Source organism: Protopterus annectens, chromosome 2.part2 (assembly GCF_019279795.1).
Source record: "Protopterus annectens isolate FY-2018-M chromosome 2.part2, PAN1.0, whole genome shotgun sequence".
Lineage (NCBI taxonomy): Eukaryota > Metazoa > Chordata > Ceratodontiformes > Protopteridae > Protopterus > Protopterus annectens.
Genome location: NC_056730.1, coordinates 914547362 through 914571413, shown reverse-complemented (window position 1 = coordinate 914571413; position 24052 = coordinate 914547362). Strand labels below are relative to the sequence as shown.

At 36.1% G+C, this 24052-nt stretch overlaps 1 protein-coding gene across 1 annotated transcript in view; it reads left to right on the top strand.

Moving 5' to 3' along the window:
* The window catches only part of PLXNA4 (plexin A4), a 2762645-nt gene that overhangs the window by 2382289 nt on the left and 356304 nt on the right, over positions 1–24052 (top strand). The window contains exons 23-24 of the mRNA XM_044064236.1: positions 2176–2242; positions 14730–14876. Coding sequence (XP_043920171.1) covers positions 2176–2242; positions 14730–14876 — 214 coding nt within the window. The remainder of the gene's footprint in view (positions 1–2175; positions 2243–14729; positions 14877–24052) is intronic.

Genomic DNA, 24052 nt, shown 5'->3' with positions numbered 1-24052 from the left:
AAAATGTAACAGACTGCTATCCAGTTGTATTATATTATTCAGGAAGGACCTTTATATATTTTACTGTAGGTGGTGAACTTTTCTAGTTATCTTTTTAGGTAAACAAATGCATACACACACACACACACACACACACACACACACACACACACACACACACACACACACACACACACACACACACCTTCCCTCTTTGTCAACCATGTTACATGTCTTCACAAATGATCAGTGAATTAAAAATTCTCTCACTGTTTAGCCAGAGAAGAAAACTGGGTCCAGCAGCAAACAAGCAGAAGTGATTGATAAATGAACATTGACTAAAGAGCAGGCTAGCTCTCAGCTGAATAGATCAGAGACATATTGGGGAATTTGAAGGATAGTGGTAATATTAAGATCCAGATCATGATTAGAGGATGGGAAATCTTTCAGCCAGGAAGAACTAGATTAAGCCTGGCACTAGCAAATAATAATATGGACTTTGTGTTACTAAAGTTATTGGATAGTGCTTTTGCAATGGATATGTGTGAAATAACGGTCTGTATTTATGGCAGAAGTAGGTAGGCAGTAAGTCATGAAGAGATGTATATGATACAGATATTACCATGTGTCCGGGGGTGTTGTGATGTACAAGCCTGTTGGACAAGTGTCTGACATCCCTTGAGTATGTATTAATATCTGTACCATGTAGACTTTGAAGTGTCTTATCTAACTTAAAAATGGAATGGGTATCTATGTGTTTTCCTTTTTCTTCTATTTGTTTCTGTCTATTTAAAACTTATGAATTGTCAAGTTTCAACCTAACAAGAACTAAACTCACTCAAACCAATGATAAAAACTGAATGTTTTAAAGGACCCCTCTATAAAGCTATTGAGACATTATTCACTTTCATTTGAAAGTGTCATTTTTCAGTCATTTTTGTAAATCTTACTTTAAACCTTACTTCCAAAAATCAGTGCCTCAGTTTAAGTGGTATAATTTATAGACAGTACATTCACAATATGAGAAAAAGGACTATGATTTACACCAGGTCTTATCCTTTATTGAGGCAATGATGTGGAAAGATGAGTAGTGGGAGGTGCTTATCAGTTATCAGCTTACTTTACACCAACCACTGGCATAATTCATAAGATTAAATGTCTCACATTTGGCATACAAAAAGTCTGGGACAGAGTGTTAAAAAGATGCAATTATATTACCAGTCATTAATCACTGAAGTACAGTGAAACCAGAAAATCTACTGAAATATCTCAAAGTGCTTGGTTTTCAGATCATGTTGTAATTGTGAAGACATGGAACTACACTGGAAAAAATAGTTTTCCCCCTCTGTGTAGCAGTCATATGTTGGACAGGATGATCTGTGTGACCTTTACTTTTGATTCATTAGAGGAAGTAATGTGGATAACAAAAAAGTTCAGTTGGTTGTAGAAAACAGAAAGAACTTGACATTATTTTGGATTGTCAACAGGAAGTCCATCTCGTTAGGCTTTGTCATTAGCTAGCTCAGTGAAAGAGGACGACACTGGCTATACTGGTAGGTACTGGTTAAAATGGGCATCACCAGACCACATAAGGGGAGATTAAACTGCAGAAGTGACATCATCAGTCTGATGAAGCGGTTATGCTGAACCGCGAAAGCACTTACTTGTGGTCCTTTCAACAATAAATTTACATTTTATTTACCTGCTGTGAGTGACCGAGGTTTTATTTTGTTTATTCTTGTACTTTTTAACTTTATTGGTCACTTTTCTTTGTGGGAGACTGTTTTTGCTAGCTGCGGGATAGTACCTGTTTGTAAATCAGGTACGGTTTGGTGTTGGCAGCAAAGCGAATCATTGGTGAACATATGTGTCAGGACATTACCTGATGGGAAAAAACAAGGGAGTTGTTGTTTCATTGAATTTGTGATACAAGCATGTAAAAACAGAGGTAAGACTTTTCAGTACGAGATAGGAGAGACTTGCTTTTCAGTCATGCTGCACAGATCTGCATTAACGTACATTTATAAAGTGGGAAACAAAAATTCTTCTTATTCATTTAATTTTCTTTTAACTATATTTGTCATAAATGTATCCTTCATAAGTCATCCATGGGAAATAAAATGACACATTATGTTTGATCTTTAAGAAGGCTGATTTTTGATGGTCTTATTTCTTTCAACATTCCTTTAATTTCAGGACAGAATCCGTTGCTGAGAAGATGCTTACAAATTGGTTCACCTTCCTTCTCTACAAGTTCTTGAAGGTAAGCAAATAAGTCATTTGTATACATCAAAAGCAATGCATTTTCTGTCCTGCAGGGAAATGTTCAGATCTGCCGTTATGCAGTTACTTTGAAAAGTGCTGTTTCAGTAGGACCATGAAATGCTTAGCAAGGAAACCCTGTAGACTGAGGGGACCTACAAAGGCATGAATGTAGAAGTAGATTGATGAAATGTGTGATGTGAAGCAGTAGGCAGCAGTGTTGATTTTTCTTTCTGCTAGTTTTTATGACTGTGCACAGCCTACTATAAAAAAAAAAAAAAAAAAAAAAAAAAAAAAAAAAAGATATGTTGACCCCTCTTTGGTAGACTAGCTAACAATAGTGCAGCTATGCCAATATGGCTGTCTTTGTTTAGGGTTGCTGCAGTAAATAAATCAATATTGTTGAACATCCCACAATATAGTAAACATAAATTCTGTGAAGTTGTATTCAGTTTTAAACTTCAGTATATTTCAGGCTATTGATTGGAGATTTGTAAAATAAGAAATAGAGAAATTCGTAAAGATTTTTGAGTGAGCTTCAGATGTGTAAAGCCTACCTGCAGTACAGTATTTCACTAGAGCAATTATCATTTTAAGTAAATTTATATGTACACAGAGGTTGTTGTCATTTTCAGGTAACTTAATTTTAATATTTTGCCTTACTAATGCCATGGTTATATGGTATGCCGTGGTTATATGGTATCCTATTGCTTGTATACCAACACCATATAATCAGAATTAAGAAACGTTGTACATGTATACAATGTGTAGGATGTTTTCTTCTTATGTGTTGCATTCAAAATAGCATTAGATAATGGGCTTAAAATTAAGCAGCACCCTACTGAGGATTGAATGTTCGATAACAGTATATTAATGTAAAGGTAAAGCTTGGTAAAAAGCAAGTTCACTAGTTCAGTGCAACATCCCAAACCACCATGAACCATGGACAAAAAAAAATGTAATTTAATAAATGTGTCTGAAACATAATGGTTAGCAGGCATGAAAAAATAATGAAAATAGATTAAATGATAATAATAAAACTAAAGTAATTAACAGCAGTTAAAAGTATCTGACAATTTTTATTCTCTTAATAAGTACAGCTCTTAAAAAGCCACACACAATTAACGTGGGAGAAAAAAACAGAAAAGAATTTAGCAAGAAAATAACTGCAGCAGCAGCTGTAATAGCCACATTCACAACTTCCTGTGGAAGATTTCTGAACAAAGCAAAACATAATGGGGGAAGAAAAACATGAAAATCAGGGAAATATTGTTAAACACTCCTTAAATTCATTTGAAAAGTTAGTAGAAACAACAGGTTTTGCATCATTGCACATTTATGGAGAGATAAGAAGTATGAAACTGTAATGTCTGACTTCCTATAATCCTGAGATATTTACCAGAAAATCAAAAATTTTGTGAGGGACAGGGCAAAAATATGATGCAAACCAGGGACATTCTCCAGAATCAGGGACAGTTGAGTAATTACCACATTGACATGTGTGTATCGGGGGGGGGGGGGTATTGTAATGCTTTGCATTGTATGCACAAAGAGTATGTGTATGTGTGTAGATATTATTAAATACTTGCATAACGTACATTTTAGATATATATATTTCCTCCAACAATTATATATCCTGCAGCACCATTGAAATATTAGATGGAGGAACTATTTTTCTTCAAAAATATAAAAACATATCTATATAACATTAATAAAACAAGCACGGAATAATTTAATAAGTAGCCCATTTTCTAAGCACAGTAATGCTCTCCAGAGTGGGTATTACAGTGAAACAATGAGCCTTCTTATGGCGGGGATGCACCCAAACTGCAGTATTAGGCCTCACACCACCACTGTCCCCTCTGTTATTTCACTGTAACACCCACCCAGGAGGGAATTATTGCTTGTCTATTATACTTTTCAGTAATTATCACACTACTGAAATTCATGTAAATTTAAAATTATTCAAACTGATTGCTTCGTTTTTGTAATTCTGAGAGTAAGAATTGCTTGAAATCAAGGGTGTAGTGAAGTATTCTTCATATAAGACACTACATACAGATATATTTTAAGGGGCTCAACACGAGGGCACCATATGCATGTCCCATGTTTACTCTGCAGAAACAAGCCCCATCTGTTATCAGAGTTGAATAACCATTTGAGAGTATTACATTACAAAATGTGATAGTCTGAATAACCATGGGAATGTATGATAGATACAAAAATTGTTAGCAAATTGTTCAGCTGAAAGAAATGGTTTATTACAGAGGCTGTAAAAGAAGATTAAGAACCAAAACTGTAAGACCCACTGGAATCATTTAATGTCACTATGACCAGAAATTCTGAAAGTAAACAGTAACTCTAAGTACTGCCATTCTAAGAAAATGCAAAGAAGAAACAGCAAAAATAGGGCAGGGCATTTTTGTCTCTCCTTGTGAAGGTTGACAGTGCTTTGTGTGAGGGAGAGAGAAAATTAGTGAAAAAGAAAATCAAATAAAAATGTTGCCCCATTAAATAATTTAATGTAAGGGAAAAACAAAACTTCTTGCTGTGCTATGTAGTCGTTTGTCAAGTGTAGAACATCAATAAAGAATGGGTTGGATATGGAGGTACAGAGATAGATACATATATTGATTCATTCATTTTGCTGTGTAGCATATCAATGAAGAATAGATAGGAAGCTAGATAGACAGACAGATGGACAGAGATAGATAGACTGATTTAATGGTGATCCTTTAAGGTAATGACTTCTCATGCTGTAGCTTTGCATTTTAGTGATGTATCATTATGGACTCTCCTCATTGTAGAACCATTTATACAATTACTTATGCTAAATATGTAATGCATTGGCTTGGGATGACCAGGTGAATTAATAACACTTTATGATTCATGGTCATATATGTAGGGGACAGCAACATACTATTTTAAAGACACGGTTCATTGTGTTTTCTCTGTTTCCAGATATCAGAAAATGAAAAACATAGCAGAATGTTGATATATTGTCAGGCAGTGGTGTTTGAACATTATGCCTCACCTGACAGATAAGACTAAGATTGTCACATTAAATTGTAGATAATAATCTGAAGCAAGAAACTGTTCAACATTCAGACACCCACAGATATTTGACAGTCCACTTTCTTACTACTAACACTGCAGTGTGGTGCATGAGATCAAATGGCCCTCCCCCACACAAAACTGGGTTGTTTTTAAAAAGTGGTGTGGCTGGCTTGCTAACAGAGAGTGCTAGACCTACAGTTAAAAGGTTTTACAGCAGCCAGTGTTCTGTGTTAGTGATGTATCTTGTAAAAGCTGTCTTACTTGTTCTTGTAACATCATCATATTCTAAACAAAATCTCTGCCAAATCCAGTAAAAAAGTTATACTCAGCTTTGTTCTTTAATCCCTCATTTTTCACTCATTTATGTGTTTCATATAGTGGGGGCCATAGCCAGGCAGATAATACGTAGAATGTTAATTCTACACTGAGTTTAAGTAATGTCAGCAGTGCAGATCGTTCTAGGTGCTTTTGGTGTTCTAACATGGTGTTGACTGTTTCTAGTATTAATGGCATTACATTTGATGTGCAAGGTAGGCATACATGTGATTCTGTATAGGTAATTCTTGGCTGCAAGTATTACTGCAAATTGTTTTACAACTGTGAAACAAAGAGGAAGTTTAACCAGACTAACCTCTCACGTCTTCTTTTCACTAAGTTACAAGTCTTAATTACTGTATAATCTAACTGCCTAATAAAAACCAGAATTATAACTGGCCTTTCAATTGATTGGACTCTCTTTCTATATCAAAATATGACTCTCAGTCTCCCTACTATGTTAACATATATACTTAACATAAGATACTACAATCAAATGTGTTGTGAACTGAACATATTTCCTTATTTACTAAACTACTTACTCCAATATGATCTTTCATGCATAAAATAGCTTAACTTTTTATGGTACTTCCACCTGTTAAACTTTGAATTGTTTTATTTTTTGATTTAAGTAAAATATTGTTCTGTACTCTCGAGAAGCTTTTCTCCCCGGGCCTCTGCTGAAAATGGAAATGTATCCAGCTGGACTAGCCCGGTCAACAAATATAAAATAAATAAATAAATAAATAAAAATTAAGTCTAGACTACATGAACATTCTTCTTTCCTATATAGAATGCATCACAGGCAGTGTAGATAGCCATATATGCAAGATCAGAGCTTCCACAAAGTGAAACATGGTCATAATAAAAACTTGAGCCAGTAGGCTGATGAAAAAAGTGGTACAAGAAAATATAACTTTGCAGGCTCTACATGCACCACATTTAAAAGTACCACAATGACTGGATTTCAGAGAAAAGTCTTTTTCAACATTTCTGTAAAATGTCTTTTTGGGGAAAGATTATTTCTAAAACTGAACTATTTTGTTGAATATTAAAGTGCTACTAAAATTAAGAAACTGCAGCAGGACCTTAATGACTTTGCCAACGGCTATGTACCACATTTAAAAGTACAACAATGAGTGGATTTCAGGGAAAAGTCTTTTTTGACATTTCTGTAACAGAGTTTTCTTTTGTGGGAAAGATTATTTCTAAAACTGAACTTTGGTTTCTGGTCAATAACTTTCTTGACGTCAGGGTATGATAAGTATGGGCCAATGTTTCTTAATAATTTCACAGACCTACCCAGTATTACTTGACTAAGTAAAAACAGGTCCATTCTTAACATGGGCAACTCTGTTGTCTTTGTTTGCGTCTAATTCTACTCTCTCAGAGAAAAAAGGTCTACCTATAGTTGCTCTGCTATCATGTACCTCATTAATACATAGGTCAACCTCTATGGGTGTGTAACCCCTTCTTATAAAATCATCTCTAAGTCTTTAAAAAGTCAGATTAAAATCAGCATCATCAGTGTGAAGCCTCAAAGTCCTCAGGAACTGCCCTTTCATAACATTACTTGGTACATGCCTGGCATGCATAACTAGTCTTATGAAGAAGAGCATTCTTACAGTTTTTCCTGTAAAGACTAGTACTAAGTAGTTTAATTTCATCCTTGTTAATACTGACATCTAGAAAATCAGAGCTATTGAAAGATGACTGGGCACTAAATTTCAGGAAGGTAGTGCTAGTATGGAGGATTTTATAAATTCATTAAGCTTAACTTCTGTATTTCCCCAAATAAAAAAGATGTCGTCAACAAAGCATCTGTAAAATATACTGATGCAAAGAAAGGGTTATCAATAAAAACCTTTTCATCTTCCCATGGTGCCAACACTAAGTTGGCATAAGTGTTGGCACATGCAGTGCCCATTGCAACAGCCATCTTTTGGATGTAAAATTTATTATAAAACGTAAATGCATTATTTTCCAAGACTAGTTCAAGCAGTGTACATATAACTTCAATATTATTAACATCAAAATTTGTCTTACGAACCGATAAAGTACGAATACTCTCTATACCGTACTCATTAGGGATCACAGAAAAGAAAGATGCCACATCAAGAGTAACTAACAAAAAATTGGTATTCCCATGAAAATCAACTGACCATGTATACATGTCCCACAAAACTTAGTATCGCTAAAAATTATAGGTATAGTATCCAAAAGTGGCCCTAAGTTCTTTTCAATATAAACTGATAAAGGCTCAATAACCCAGCCTTTACTAGAAAGGATGTATCTCATCGAAGGTCTTACATGATCCTTATGGACTTTAGGTGGTCCATGTAAAACAGGTATAAGAGGATGTTCAACCTCTAAATAATCATATAACCTCAAGTCTATGAGACCAGTCATTAAAAGGTCATACAAAAAAATCTACTCTAGCATTAAGCACTTGTATCTTGAATGTCATTACATTCACGTAAGCTAAATCATCAGAAAGCATGCTAAATATCTATGCAATATAAAAAGATCTATCCATGATCACAGTTCCACCTCCCTCGTTAGCTGGTCGAATTTTCAAATGTGAGGCTATATGGAGCTGTTTAAGGGCTAGGCCATCTGTAGTTGACAAATTACAAAAATGAGGTTTATGCTCACAATTTAAACTCTTGCAGATCTCATCATCACATAAAGAGACAAAGGACTCTATACTTGAGATTGTCAGAGGGACAAAAGCAATATATTTTTCAAATAAGTTTCACTAGTAGTTTGTTCTGAATAAAAAAAGTGATAGTGACACATTTCAAAAACAGTCTAAGATGAACCAATACATAAGTTAAGGTGGATCTTTTTTAAGTAATGCTAACTGCTGATCTGTTAAAATAAAAGAAGAAATATTAAAAACCAAACTATTTCTTGTTCCTTGTCCATATCAAATTGCTGGTGCTCTGATAGTGCAGACGCCCCTTGGGGCCCTGCTCCTTGAACAGCCATTCCTTTTACTGCTGTCTATCGGTAAAGGGGATTGCAGGGTAAAATCTGTAGAAAGAGCATCAGTGGTTGCTGTATCAATGCTAGGGGCTGCATTCTGTTTTCTTAGTTCTTTCACTGTAGTCACAGGTTCATTAGAACAGCCTGTAGTACTGTTGTCATAGCAGGTATGAACAGTAAGTGGGGGCAGGTACTACAGATCCTTCAGTCACTGAAGTAGTTGTAACATCAGCAGAACTATTACTGATAGGCACCAACACCTTATTTTCACATAGCCATGAAAATACATAGCCCTTGGCAAAGTCATTAAAGTCCTGCTGCAGTTTCTTAATTTTAGTAGCACGTAAGTGACTTTCATATTCAACAAAATAGTTCAGTTTTAGAAATAATCTTTCCCCAAAAAGACAACCCTATTACAGAAATGTTGAAAAAGACTTCTGTCTGAAATCCAGTCATTGTGGTACTTTAAAATGTGGTGCATGTAGAACCTGCAAAGTTATATTTTCTTGTACCTCTTTTTTCCATCAGCCTACTGGTTCAAGTTTTTATTTTGATGGTTTTGCACATTGTAGAAGCTCTGATCTTGTTTATATGGCTATCTGTGCTGCCTGTGATATGTTCTATATAGAAAAGATAACTGTACCCTTAGAGTCATGATTTTAGATTGTTTTTGGTATTCAAAGGAATATAGACCCCAATGCTTTGGCAAGACATGTCAGAGCAAGCGATATTTGACATTCATTTAAGTTTTTTTGTTTTCTAGCTAGTTAGTTTGAATAATAGGGGTGGTGATATTAGAAACATAACTGAGTAAGAACAGAAATGGATGCTAAAGATTAAATCTTATTGTATATCAGGCTTAAATGATAAAATGAGTATTAAGCCTTTTCTTAAGAGTCGTCCACTGAAGCACTGAGTGGGTGTTACTCTTTGGAGGCTTGGCTTTTTTACGCTAGCTGGTTGAATTATTTTTTCATCTGTTAGATGACACCACTGCTAATTAAGTCTCCTCTGGTGTTTAATTGGTTGCACTGATTATTTAAACTCTTTGTTTTAATATGTTTTTATGGTCTGAAGAAGGAATCTTGTTCCGAAAGCGCTAACCTTATTTCTTAAACAGAGTTTTAATTAAACTGCTGGATCCTTAGCCGTGGCTGTATGGAGTCTTCTATTGTTTCTGTAAAAATTTAAACAGTGTTTCACAGCAAGCTTTAGGCAAATTTTTCCCATTTCTTTTTCACTGATGCTTTAACATGGAGCCGTAAGTTAAAAGCCAAACACCTAGCAATATTTTGTATCTTTCTGTCTATAAAGTGAAGTGTTAGAGCTTAATTGGAACACAAATATATCAAAGCACATAACTGTGTTACCAATAGTAAATAATGTACTACGGGTAGAAACCGATGTGCTGCAGAACTATGATGCACTGAATGGGAAGTAGGAACCATAAGTTAACTTCTGGCTTCCTTACTGTCTGGCATAATACAAACACAAGAGCCATCCCAGGCTTAGCATTTATAATGGCCTTGTTTTCTACATAACCTCTCATCTTACTGCATCAGGCTAGAAGCGGGTCAGATAAGGGTAATGGGCAGGCCTTGGGAGCCAATGTGCCACATGTAGATAAGCTAATTAAGCAGCAGACTTGTGTAGTAGCTGAGAAAAGGCCATGTTTTTTTCAGATTATTGACTTGTTTTCTTCTGATTTTACACCAAAGGAATCTGACCCCTTGCAAGCATTGATTTGTGCAATCTGAAGGATAAGAGGACAGACAGGCGGGATGGAGATGGTTTAGTCAAAGAGACAGAGACCAAAAGAGTGAGACAGGTTAGATTATCAAACCTCCAGTATTAGACAGCAGTAGCTAAGCAGTAGCAGCAGCAGAAGATTTCTTTTTTTTATTAAATCTGTAGTTTAGGGATGCAGTGTTCATGGTTCTTCATTTTGCATACAATGGCTTTATTCCTTTCACTATCTCAGCATTCTGTCATTTTGACATCTTATGTAATGCAAATATCAATAAAATATATACCACAGTGCTCAAGAAATTTTGAATTTCTGAACAAGCTGGGAAGAATGACCTTTTCTTTGAACCCTGATTTTGTAATGCATATAGCGGTTGTTGTCAGTGGTTGACAACACTATCTGAGGGCATCTTTTTCTTGATGTACACCATGTGTATGCTGGAAAGCAAGCATCATGTGACTGTATGCCACTGTCACTGGCAAAGGTGAACTCACACCTGGAGCTCATTCCTTAAAGATGCTGACATAATTCAGTCTTCGGATAGATCAATGCATTTGAAAGGCATCTGAAGCATGTAACATGTAACGTGACAGTTGTTACATAAGGTTACTCTTGTTTTTACTGCTCCACATAATGAGTGACCCACTGCTGAAATGCTTTTACATGACAGTCCACTTTTTCCATGATGCTGACAAAAATGGAAACATCAAACAAGTAAAATGATACCCTAGTTATAAAAGAAGTGCACAGTTGCATAAGTGCATTCTGTGCAATGAGTTTAGCATTTCTTCTGTCATTATCATGATTTCTAGCCATGAATCCCAGTAATGTCATGCAATGCAATGCAAAATATCAATGCTATGAGTAGTACACAGATGTGGTGCATTGTGTGCAGCGGTGCTGCAGACTGAATCACTGGTAATGCACCACAGCCCAGCCTGAAAGCATGCAGTGTACTGAAGAATGTCAGCCCCTATGAGTAGTACACAGATATTGTTCACTGTCTGCACTAGTGCTATGGACTGAATCATTGTAGTGCATCAGAGCCCAGCCTTTAAGCATGCAGTGTACTGAAGAATGTCAGCCCCTATGAGTAGTACACAGATGTGATGGACAATGGCATTGATGAGGAACATTATGGTCAGACAAACTGCACCAACTCTAGGTATATGGTGCTGGTTATGTAAGTTACACATTGCTGGGACCAGACCATTCACTGTTGGTGTGGTGATTTTAAATCATGTGTAATGTGAGAGAAAGACATTTAATATATAGTCATTGAATTGAATATTATGGCTACACAATGGCATATGACAGCATACAAAGTTTTAACTCATTAGGTGGCAATCTTTATGTATAACCAAGGGCTTAGGGATACAGACATAGTGTATACCAGCCCTACTCTATGGGGTAAAATGTTCATGATTCCTGTACTAAGGTCATAATGGGAAAATAAAGTCTGAGGCTCTGGTTTTGCCAAGCATATAGCTGACAGGAAAAAGCATTGCAGACAAACATCTTTTGCAGAAGCCTCACCATCTATGTGCATATGGGTCCCTTTTGGAAATAGTCTTCAGAAAGTTGAACTTCATATGGTCGAGGCCATATGTCTGACTTTCCAAAAAGTTAAAGCGTTTGTATGGAGATCACAGTGCAGTAGGTATTGGAGAATTTTCCTTTTCCGACTGTAACCTGTATCAAAGTTGGCATATATAACTTGCAGGGGGTGTAGGGGGGCACGGGGGGGGGGTGCTTGCCCTCCTGCAAAATAATGTAGATTTTTACGATTTTGTTGTTTTTGATTTTTTAGAAAATCAAACATATGGTCTTAATCATATGAAGTTTCACTTTTCAAAGAGTCAGTCTTTTGATATATACATATATATGTATATGTATATGTATATATATATATATATATATATATATATATATATATATATATATATATACATATAGTAGTCAGGGGCTAAGGGACACACATAGACAGTAATCTAGCCTTTGACCATCATGTGTCTACAGTAGTATGGAGATCATTCTATGTTGCACAGCTTATAAACAAAGGCATGGCATCTATGTCCAAGGAAGTCATTGTTCCACTGTATTCAGCATTCATCAGACCTATCATTGTGTACAGTGCCCCCTCTAGTATGTACCTAACCAGGCATATCCAACAATTGGAACATCCACAGAAGTTCCTCACTAAACGAATACAGGGTGTATGTAAAATGTCGTATGCAGACCGCCTCAAGGCTCTATCCCTGTATTCTGTCTCCTACAAGCTTTTGAGGGCAGATCTAGCCTGACATACTGGACATTGTCAGACCCCCCCCCACTCTGATGGACCTCCTGCATATCTACAAAACAGACAGTACCAGAATTACCCATTCTATGGACTTGAACCTTGCCTGTGATATAAATAGGACCTGCCAGACAGACAGGTGTGTATGCCAGACATTACCGTGTCTCTGGATCAGACTCCCCATCCATGTGAAGCAGAGTTTCTCCCTAATCAAATTCAAGTGCAACTTGGACAATTGGAAGGCGAACAGAAAATTCATCCCTGGTTTGGCACCTGTCTCTAATGGACATAGGCACTCTCCCAGGCCCTAGCTTGTAAATGTTTCTTCTCCCAAGCCCCTACATACACTTATCAAGGGTATCAGAACCTGTCAGAAATTTGGGATGCATGGCTAGGCTTAAAAAGGCCCTTGTGGTCATTAGCCTAGTAAACACCTATGAACCTATATGTGTGTGTGTGTGTGTGTGTGTGTGTGTGTGTGTGTGTGTGTGTGTGTGTGTGTGTGTATATATATATATATATATATATATATATATATATATGTATATGTATATATACAGGCACATAGTATAACTCACAAAAGTCAGGAAATCTGAAATAGTTCTCTTATAGGATCATAGAAGGTTACTAGGCCTAGTGCCCTTATAAGCCTAGCCAAGTTTTACCCTTATTTCCATGATCAGCACCTATCACCCCAAGAGGGACATAGGTGGAACCCTGGAATGAATTTTTTGTTGCCCATCAAATCATCCAAATTGCATTTGAAGAAGGCCAATGAGGTGCTCTGCTTGACATGAAGTGGGAGTCTGTTCCAATGGTGTGATAACCTCTGGAAGACAAATCTATCCCTCCAGCAGGTTCTATTAATGTCACATACCAGGTTAAGACCATTAGAGCAAGCAACTTGTGTACCATTTGAATTGTGGATATGCAGCATTCCCAATAAAGCAGGGTCAGAGATTGCCTTGTATGCAAGGCAGCGATCACCTCTGAGTAGTCTGTATGAAACAGAATAAAGTGAAACTGATTTCAGACAATCCACATAGGACAGATGCTGAAGACCTTGAATCTTCCTTGTAAGGAGCCTTTGTGGTCTCTCTAATTGCTGTAGGTGTCTGGAAAGGTAACACTAGAAAACAATGACCAAAATACTGGCGTGGGCACTCCACAATAAACCACGCCAGTATTTTGGTCATTGTTTTCTAGTGTTGCCTGTTGTTGTCGGTTTTAGTCATGTTTGGAAAGGTACATAACCAAAAGGGGCATTGTACTCAGTTATTGGTCTGATGAGGGAAGAATACAGGGAGGTGCATAGAGAATAAGGAGGAACTAAACAATCATCTACTATGATATGCGTACCCCTTTCAGAGCAATTTTATCTCATGCAGTAGTAATATGCGCAGCAACATCCCTTTGAAACCTGATATTTATTTTATTAATTTTTGTTATATCAGTTTGATTTGCTTCTGTATTGTTTTGTTGGTTTTGTATCATGCACAACATTTGCAGCCTTAGGACCTTCATTTTTATTATAAACTTCCATATATGTCCTTTGAGAAATCTGTATGGGAGTGGTGTACGACAGGGAGAGTAGGTCAGCAGTAGTATGTCTTCTTGCTAAGAAAAAATAATCAGGATGCAGGTCATTACTATGGGTAAGACAATATACAATTTTTCTAAAAAGAATTGCTTATCATTGTGTAGGAACACGATGCAGATAGTTATTCAGCTGATGTTTTTTGATACCATTTAGAAAACTTTATACAGGATTTTTCATGCAGACATCCTGAAGAAAAATGGATATATTTCACATATTTTGCTCTTATCACAGAAAAGAGTTTTCTACTGGACTGAAGGATACATAGATTAAATAGTTTAATTAAAGAAGGAACTTTTACAAAAGGAAATAAGCAATCCCAGTTCAACAGAAAATTTTAGTTTTTGTTGTGTGTCATTATTTAACTGACAAAATGACCTATGAACAAAAATGTCAGTAAAATCAACTTGGTTTATTTTAGATGGAGATTAGTAGTAACTGGGAACAGCACGTTGATGTTTGCGCTTTTTTCATATCACTTGCAGGAATGTGCTGGGGAACCCCTTTTTTCTTTGTTCTGTGCCATCAAACAGCAGATGGAGAAAGGACCCATAGATGCCATTACAGGTGAAGCACGTTATTCTCTGAGTGAAGACAAGCTTATCAGACAACAGATAGACTACAAGACCTTGGTAAGTTGTGTATGAACACATTTTATTTGTGATAGTACTGTGTTCCCTAAAGCATGTACAATATGTATGTACAAGGTACTGAACCTCTGAGATCATTTGTGGTCCAGTCATTATTTTCTTCTGAGCCAGCTTAACATAGTAAAGGACAATGAAAAACAAACCCAGGATGTTGATATTAGCTGAAAGGTATAAATACTCACTGAAGGGACTTTAAGTTAAAAACATTATATTCAGATTTATTAATCTGTCATGTTTCTTCTGAGATGTACAGCAGGATAACATGAAGATCTTAGAAAATCAAGAGGAAGGCAGGAGTTGCCCTAGAAACTACTCAACTATAAATGTGTCTACTCTGCTTTTATGTAGCTCTGGGCTTTTCATTTTATTTTTGAATCCTTTGTTGATCAGGTAAGTCCATGTAGGCTAGTGGCCTCTTTTCAGGTGATACCCAAGGTGTATTTTATTCTACTAGGGGAAATTTAGAGATGGCAATGTAGAACTTCTCATACTCTTTTTGAAAAGTGCCATGGGATCTTTTACAACCACTTGAGCTATCATCCACTCAAGAAGATGAGAACATTTAACATTTTGTCCTAAGGATGACACACTCAGAAGTGCACCCCCCCATGCCACACTGCAGTGTCCACAATCCAGTCATCTAGAGTGGGAATAGAACCCACAGTCTTCTGATCTTTCAGAACCAAAGGTGAATGTGCTACCTGTTGCACCACTGACACTGCTTTAACAGCAGATAGTGATAACTTGACCCCACCCAGTTTATCCATTTCACTATTTATAATCCTCATAGCCACCTAACCTTTTCTAATTCTACACCATTTAATTTAAGACTCCTTCTACTTGTAGTTGGTGTTATCTGGAGCATTCTTCCACAGATGGGCCTTCAAACTGCCTCTGTTGCTGTTTTTTTAGTTAATATGCTTTGTACTGCCCAAACAACTCCTTTTGTTTACATACCATGTCACATTTCCAAACATTACCGATCAGGACCTTCATCCTGTCTGCATTAATGCTTCCTTGCTACATCCAATAACAGATAAACACTAAATTCTAGCCCATCAGAATGCCCCTTCCAGGCAATTATTAATTATTTCAGTGATTGCAATACTGTCAGACATCGATATATGTTCTGTTCTGACTTAGCTTAACAGCAGCTCAGTGAGATTAAAAAAACAGCATAAACACTGGAAGATCAGAAGGAAATAGTCTTAATTTAGATGGAACAAGGTCCATCTCATTTTCTAATTCTCTTGGAAACAATACAAGTCATAGTGTTTTGTTTGTACTGTCTATCTCTCCCCCTCGTTTGTTCTGCAATCCTGCTGTTGTGCCTAGCCCTCACTGAGAGCTGCTAGAAGAAAAAATGTTATCTCCATTTTTTATCCCAGGAAGCAGGGGCTCCACAGGTGCTCTTCTTACATCTGTCTTGAAATTAGCCAATGCTGATTGTCGAACCCTGCTCACTGATGTTGCAGTCACAAGCACAACCTGAATGTCAGCAGCCCAGATGCCTCCAGTCCTCTTAACAGATCTAATCCTGTGCTGCATGTATAACTTCTCAGTTAAAAGATCTCATGGCCATAATTTGTTAAACTCTGTATCTCTTATACTCCTAATTTCTTATTGTCCTGTGCTCTACCATACAAGCTTTGCTACATGAATGCACCTTCAGTGAGAAGTGAGTCACTGATCACTGCAGCTTCCAGACCATCACAGTATATTTGTTTGTTTCTTTCGGCTTTTCCCAGTTAGGGGATGCCACAGCAAATCCAGTCTGCTAATGATTGACAGTAGATTTTTAACTTGCTGGCTTGCCAGGCCTAACGCACATCCTTCAACAAAGGAACGCCCATTCACGCATGTCACCACACAGAAGACGCTCTAACTGAGAATCGAACGGGCAACGTCTAACTGTGAGGCGACAGCGCTACCGCAGCACCACCACCGCAGTAGGCCATCACAGTATATAACCATAAAAAATCCTTTATTTCCACAACTGTATCAAAATAAATCATGCTAGCAGTTATATTAATAAGACTCTGTTGTTAGTGGCATTTTTTTATTTGACATTCAGTGTCTTGCATCTATAAAGTGTCTTGGCTTTTCTTCCCCCAGTGTTGCATTGGTTTTTAATTCCTCAACACATGAATGTACTATATGTAAGAGTGAACAAGAAATTTATGGTTTCATATTCGCAGGCAGAGAGAGGTCACTTTCTTACATAAAATAAAAATATTAAATGATATGTTACTTCCCATATGTGCTACAGGTTTGAGAGGCTTATTGTGTAAGGCTGATTACAACTTAATGTTTGTTAAGGATTATGTTATGACCACTGCACTAATAAGAAAGCTTATGAAAAATATATTAACTTTTGTAATGGCCCAAGAACGTTTTGAGAAAGCTTATGCTGAGAAACAGTGATGTTGCATTTGGACACTTTATGCAGAATACTACCAGAACTTTATCCTAGTCCAAGCTAGTCCAGTAGGCCTAAGGACAGTCCTGTATTGGGTCATGTGAGGAAATCAAGATGTGATATCTTGGGTCTGATAAGAATAAAGGGTATTAGTAGATTGAGAAGGAAGTGCTGGACATAGTGTTATGCTATGAAAACTGTTGCACTTATGTGATAGACAAATGCTATGGGCTATGCCCTTAAATATAGCATTTAACACCCCAAAATTTACTCTGCCACTTGCAGCAGAGAGACAAACTCTGAGGCTGTAACATTACCATTTCATAGTGCACTACAAAATGGTAAAAATAAAATGTTGTACAATATCTGTCCATGAATTTTCATAAAGCCGCAGAAAAAGGCAGGGACATTAACAAATGACATAGGATGATGTTGAAAGGATGCCAAAGTATGGATTCCCCAGTTACCCTGACAGTGAAAGAAACAGAGGCAGAAACAAATATATAAATTAGTATTGCATTTTACATACTTTCATACTAAAAATATATGACAGGAGACAAATCAAGATGGCTATAATGCTTAAATAAGAAATAGATATAGAAATGTAAAGGTAATAGAACAAACTCTGCTAACTGAAGTGTTTATTAAAGTGAAAATGATAATTATACCCAACAAGCTACAGAAAAAGATACACAGAGTGCACAAATGAAGGACATTTTGAGTTGCAAAAACTAAAACAATGGTCAGAAAAGAAAGTTACTTTCAGAACATGGGTGAAATATTTGTAAATAAATCCTAAAACACTGTTTGTTACACCAGAGCAGCACACAACAGAGAAATACTGTATGTAACCCAATTTGTGAACTTGTAAAAAAAGGAAAAAAACAAATATCTTGAGGAAGAAAGAGTTTCATCCATAAAAAAATTAAGAAAAAGAAACTTTTCACTGTGAAATTATACAATGAAAAGACATGCTGATTTAAATGGATATGCTAGATACATGAAGCAGCGGATACTTTAATATTTATTTAACCAAAACAATATATTGTTCATAATGTAAGAGCTCAGTAATAATTATGAGATATAAGATACTCTCCTTTAAATGACGCTGTTATAGTTTCAGTAGCACAGCATTATCTGTGCGGTATTGGAGGTACCATCTTAACAGACATTATTATAGTGTCAGAAGTCCAGTAACAGTTATTTTATTTTATTTATTTTATTTTACATTTGTTAACCGGGGGTGTCTGACTGAGCCGAAAAGGCCCTTTTTCAGCAGAGACCCGGGGAGAAAAGCTCCACAAAGAAAAATTACAGAAACATTTAGTTATTTAGACATGATCAGTATACACACAAATTACAGGAGACATGTTTTTACAGTGGTATACGGCACATAAACAGTTACAGTGGAGAGAACAAACAAAAAAATATTAATTTTAAAAATAAAGGTAATAGATTTGTGGTGTATAGCTGAAATTTGGAACATAGGTAGAATACATACATAGTACACAGGTACAGTACATACATTGTAGATTAGCTAGTGTTTGTGAATAAGATTGAAAACTATCATCAAGTGCTCTAGATTTTGTATGTATGACAAGCTAGAGCAAGTTGATTAAATAAAATGTAAAATTTATGCAACAAAACATTGGCTGCCCAAAATGTCACACATTCTTAAATGAACATTAAATCCTGGAAGAGTTATCAGCCATGGGAGGTACTGAATTCCTTACCTGACACTGTTATGACTTCTTGTACCCGACATCAGACTGCTCCATGTGATTAGTAGCTGATGTAATCAGAAACCAATTTCTAAAGGAAAGGAGTAATAAAACATAACCAGGGTCTTTCTACATGCTCCCTCATTTAGCATTTTGTGAAAAATTATACTTGTTTATAGGAGACAATAATCTCTAATTACAAATACAGGAACTAATAAAACATTTGATTCATTTTTATTGAAAAGTCAGTTGTCATAAAGATTACCTGGATTGTATTGGAGGAAGTGGAGAAGGACCGCACTTTAATCTTTAAAAATAACCTTTAAAATAAAGCGTAATGTGGCACTTAATTGAAATTTGTTTCATTTCAGAGAGCCTAATCAGGGCTAAGAAATCTGTATGCAGAAAGCTGCTGATTATGACAGCTTTCCTTTAGGTTAGCACTAGATTTAATACAGCAAAGACTTAATGATTAACTTGATAAGTCAGAGCAAGATCCAAATTCATATCTTGATAGGAAGGGTGAGACTGTTTCACTTCTGAAAGATTTTGGCTTTATACTCACAACTATAAATGAAATGGTCTCAGTTGCACAGCAATGGATGTGCTATGGAAGCTGTCTGCGCTGCTGTGTCATTAGGGCTATGATGTGCAATCAGATACACTGTGTTATACTGTATTGAAACAGAGCCTTGGCTGTAAGCTTGCAAAGACAAGCTAGAGAAAGTTGATTAAATAAAATGTAAAATGTATGCAACAAAACAGTGGCTGCCCAAAATGTCACACATTGTTAAATGAACATTAAATCCTGGAAGAGTATTTAAAATCTCTCAAGGATAACTAATTTATCTTAGTTTATTATTTTAATTATCTGCATATCCATAGTAAATTTTGGAATTGTGCCTGATACAAATAACGTTTTGTTGTTCAAGGGTAAGGCTGGAAACAGACACACACAGAATATACAGCTTTGCCTTCTGGTGGGGGGGGGGGTTCAGCTTTATCACTTTATTACTAAGAACTGCCTTGAATAATTGTAGATTAATTAACAATTGTCATGCAACTACAGTTTTGCCATTTTTGAATAAATAACAAGTATAAAAATAGTTGAGGGTTGACAAGACTTCTGGTTAGTCTTTTCTTTGGTGGCTAATCCTTGGCTGGCTGCTGTGCAATCACTGACAAAGGCTGAAGTTAACTTTGCATCACTGCTTCACAAAAGCTCTGTTAGGGATCCTTGACCATGAATTCCCCACAATGTTTTTCAGGTGACTCATTTGTCTTCCCTATAGGGTAATGCAGCGGTGGAGCAAAGAATAGTCACCTGCTGGTAAAGCACGGAATAGAGAGAAAGAAGCATTTTCATAGCTAACACTGTTCTAACTGTGCTGACCCTGAAAATAATAGACTGAAAAGAACTGAGAAAATATTATAAGTTGTTTATGCATTATACGTTTGTGTGTGTGTGTGTGTGTGTGTGTGTGTGTGTGTGTGTGTGTGTGTTTGTATCTATCTGATTTTCTCTCTCTATATATAGATAGATAGATAAAATATACACACGCAAGCACACACACATAAATAATATATTTTTTAATGTAGGTATAAAGTATGCACAATTTTATAATTGGGCAGAGCAGACCATGTCATATAAAATCAGCCAGAGCAGTGTTCATTTACAAGTATTATAATTAATAAAATGACAGAATATTAGAATATAAAAGGTCCACAACAATAGAAGTCTGCTTGAAGACTAAAATGCAAATGCAGGAGACAGGTTGTATACCAAATATAGTTGTTTTAAAGTGCAGTATTCTGACAGTAGGGAAGTGAAACTAAAGACCTGTGTTTGAATCTCACCTGTTTCCTTTACTGATAACCTTTGTCATTGTAATGAGTAATGCAAATCCTTTCTGACTCCAATGGGATATTTGGACAAGACACTGGTTGTATGACTACATTTTGACAAAAAAAAATGTTAATTTAACCCATGATCATTGCAAAGCATGTAAATGTATGCCATCTCTCTATATATCTATATAATTATATCTATATCAGAAAAAAGTGTTATTTTCCATTTGTTGCACTGTTTGCAGGGGTCATTTATGTCACTTGTTAAAATGTCAGAAAAAGATAGCTGGAATACTTCTTGTGCATGTAGGACAGATGGTGCACCCTCTTATTACAATAAAGCAAATAAGTATCAAACATCCCCTTCCTTAACTGAAGGTCATGATATACAGTATTCACTGTAATCGGTCATACTTCACAGATGCAGTGCCGTATTATGTTTAGTATGCTGTCAGGGAATAAAGTCCAGCCAGATATGCAGTATTTCTTTATTAGGAAACAAACATTCAAAAATAGGCCACCAGCTCACCTAGCCATCAACATGGTCAATATCCATCATATGATGAGAGCTGAGCAAAGAGGATGATGATGAGAATGACGATATTCTAACTATGCGGACAGCATGGCCATCCTCTCGCACCCTCCTGCCCTAGTTGTGAGCATAGTCTACATATAATTTTATTTACCAACTCATGAGTGCAGTAACAATGGTAATCATTATTACCACCTGTTGAGTGCTACATAAACAGTAGCCCACATCCTCATCAGTGAACAACAGCGCAATGCATCCCCAACATGGAACATAATATATGCACGTCCCTATATAATTAGTCATGGATGCTACATAAATGGTAATCTATATAGCCCATTAAAGTACAGCATACAGTGTATCCCCATCCATAACATAGAGAGCACACACAACTACAAAGAACAATAAATGATGATTCAAAAGATTACTGTTGATTATTTGCCATTGTGTGGGTTGTGTTTGGTGCTTATTGGTCTTACCGTTTATTCAGTTTATTTATAGAGAGTGCATCATCAAAACTGCATACCCCAGAATGCAGTTCACAACAAAAAAAGTTACTACAACAATAAGTTAAACCAATCTGTCCATGGAGTGACAGATCATTAACAGATAATAATGCACAGGCTTCCATCTACATTTTCAGGTTAATTCCCTTAGGAAGTTATTAGAACAACAGATTTTGCATCCATACCATTTTCTGAAGTATGAAACTCTTTGTGTCTGGCATTATTGATGGACACTAATCCTCAGTAATGTGTAAGAAAATTAGTAATTTTACAAGAAATGGGGCAAAAAAGATATATCTGTACATATATATATATATATATATATATATATATATATATATATATATATATATATAAGACAAAATCAGGGATGCTCTGCAAAGTCAAGGACAGTTGGGAAGTCAGTTGTAAAAAGAAGAGTTTATGATGCACAGAAGTGAACTATAGGGATGAAATTCATTTCATTTCTGAGCATAGGTATTTGATCCTCACGTATATGTTCATAAAACTCACATGAATAGCCCACTTCAGTATATTGAGTACTTTGTCGGACTTCCATCTAAACATCCTAAACTTCATGTTGGCAGTGCCTGAAACCGGTTGTACTGGATTCACTGCATAATCTCAGTTAACAAGGTGAAACCAAACAAACATACAATAGAAAATTTGTCATTGTCAGCATTTCATGGGTGACTTCCTGCTGTCTCTTTTGAGTTAATGTGATTGTACTGAGTCCATCCAATGGTTAATATGTGTAGACATCTTTGTTGCTAGGCTAGGCTAGGCTAGGAGATCAGCTGTATAGGATCTATGTAAAAGAATACACTCCTTTTCTAATTTCAGGGGGGCGACAGGATTTATAACTTCTCCCTACAAATCCCTTCCAAATATCGGACAGGAAAATAGACATAAATGGTTTTTCCATTGTGAGTTGCGCTTTATCACCAAACTGCTTAAGCCCAGCATAAATGTGGGTTTTCGATTGCTAGGGCATTCCACCACCAATAATCTCTTCTTCAAGAAGAAAAATTAAAGAGCAAACTGCATTAAAACCAGCATGGCAGTCAGCATAACTGTCATCTCTTCAGATTTATCAGTAAACAGCCAATGGCCTTATAATTTTTGCATCTTTTTAGCATCACAGGGCTCCAAGGTGAAGTTATAAAGTGGCACATATCAACCCACTTCACAAAAATTGGCACTTGTTTGGTACTTCAGAAACTATAAATGATCTGTCCCTACTTGTTTAGTAATGAAGCCAAGTTTTTCTCTAGGACATGTAACTTAATACCATTACCATGTCAAAAATTGGACTGATTAAAGCCTACTTGTCTATGTTTTTTTTTCTTCCGAAGTTTACGCTTCCTTAAAATGGAAACATTCACTTAGTAGGATTTTTAAATGTTGTTCAGTAGTGCATTGCATGCTTATTTCTCACTAACAACATTTCTGATGAATCCTGAAGGCAACACATTTTAAATAAATAAAATGAACTGTGATTCTTGCTTACTGCAGAGCTCAATTTTAGGATATGGTTTGTGTTTGTGATATTGTGAAGAAGATACTTTTACAAGCAGCTGAATGACTCAACAGTCTTTCTTACCTGTTTGAGACAAATATGTGTCCTGTGTGGCGATTTTTATTATTTTTATGTTAAGACAGCTGTACACGGTCTCTAAAAGACAATTGGAAGGTTTCCATTCCCCATATTATTCCTGATATCTGTAAATGTTGGCTATCACTTTCATCTGCAAATAGTGTTTAGCATATTCCAAATAAATATGTATGCTAATCCATTCAGCCAAGTAAATGCGATTGTACATTTTGACAATTAATACCTAGAGCTCCATTTTGTGCCATGATTTACTTTTCTGCCACATGGTTCAGATCTGTAGTAATATCTAAAAATATGAATCACAAATGTCTGTCATTAAGTTAGAACTGCTGCATTATTGTTGATAGGTAAGTATGTTGTTAAGATGTGTAGTGATATTTCTATAACACCAAGATTTAAATAATATTATGGGACATCTCCTGAAAAATCAAAATGTAACAAAGGAACATTGGACTGATACTGTGTGTACACATATGGTAAAAGAAGAACATAGCTGTTGTTTTTTAACTGTTATTAAAAC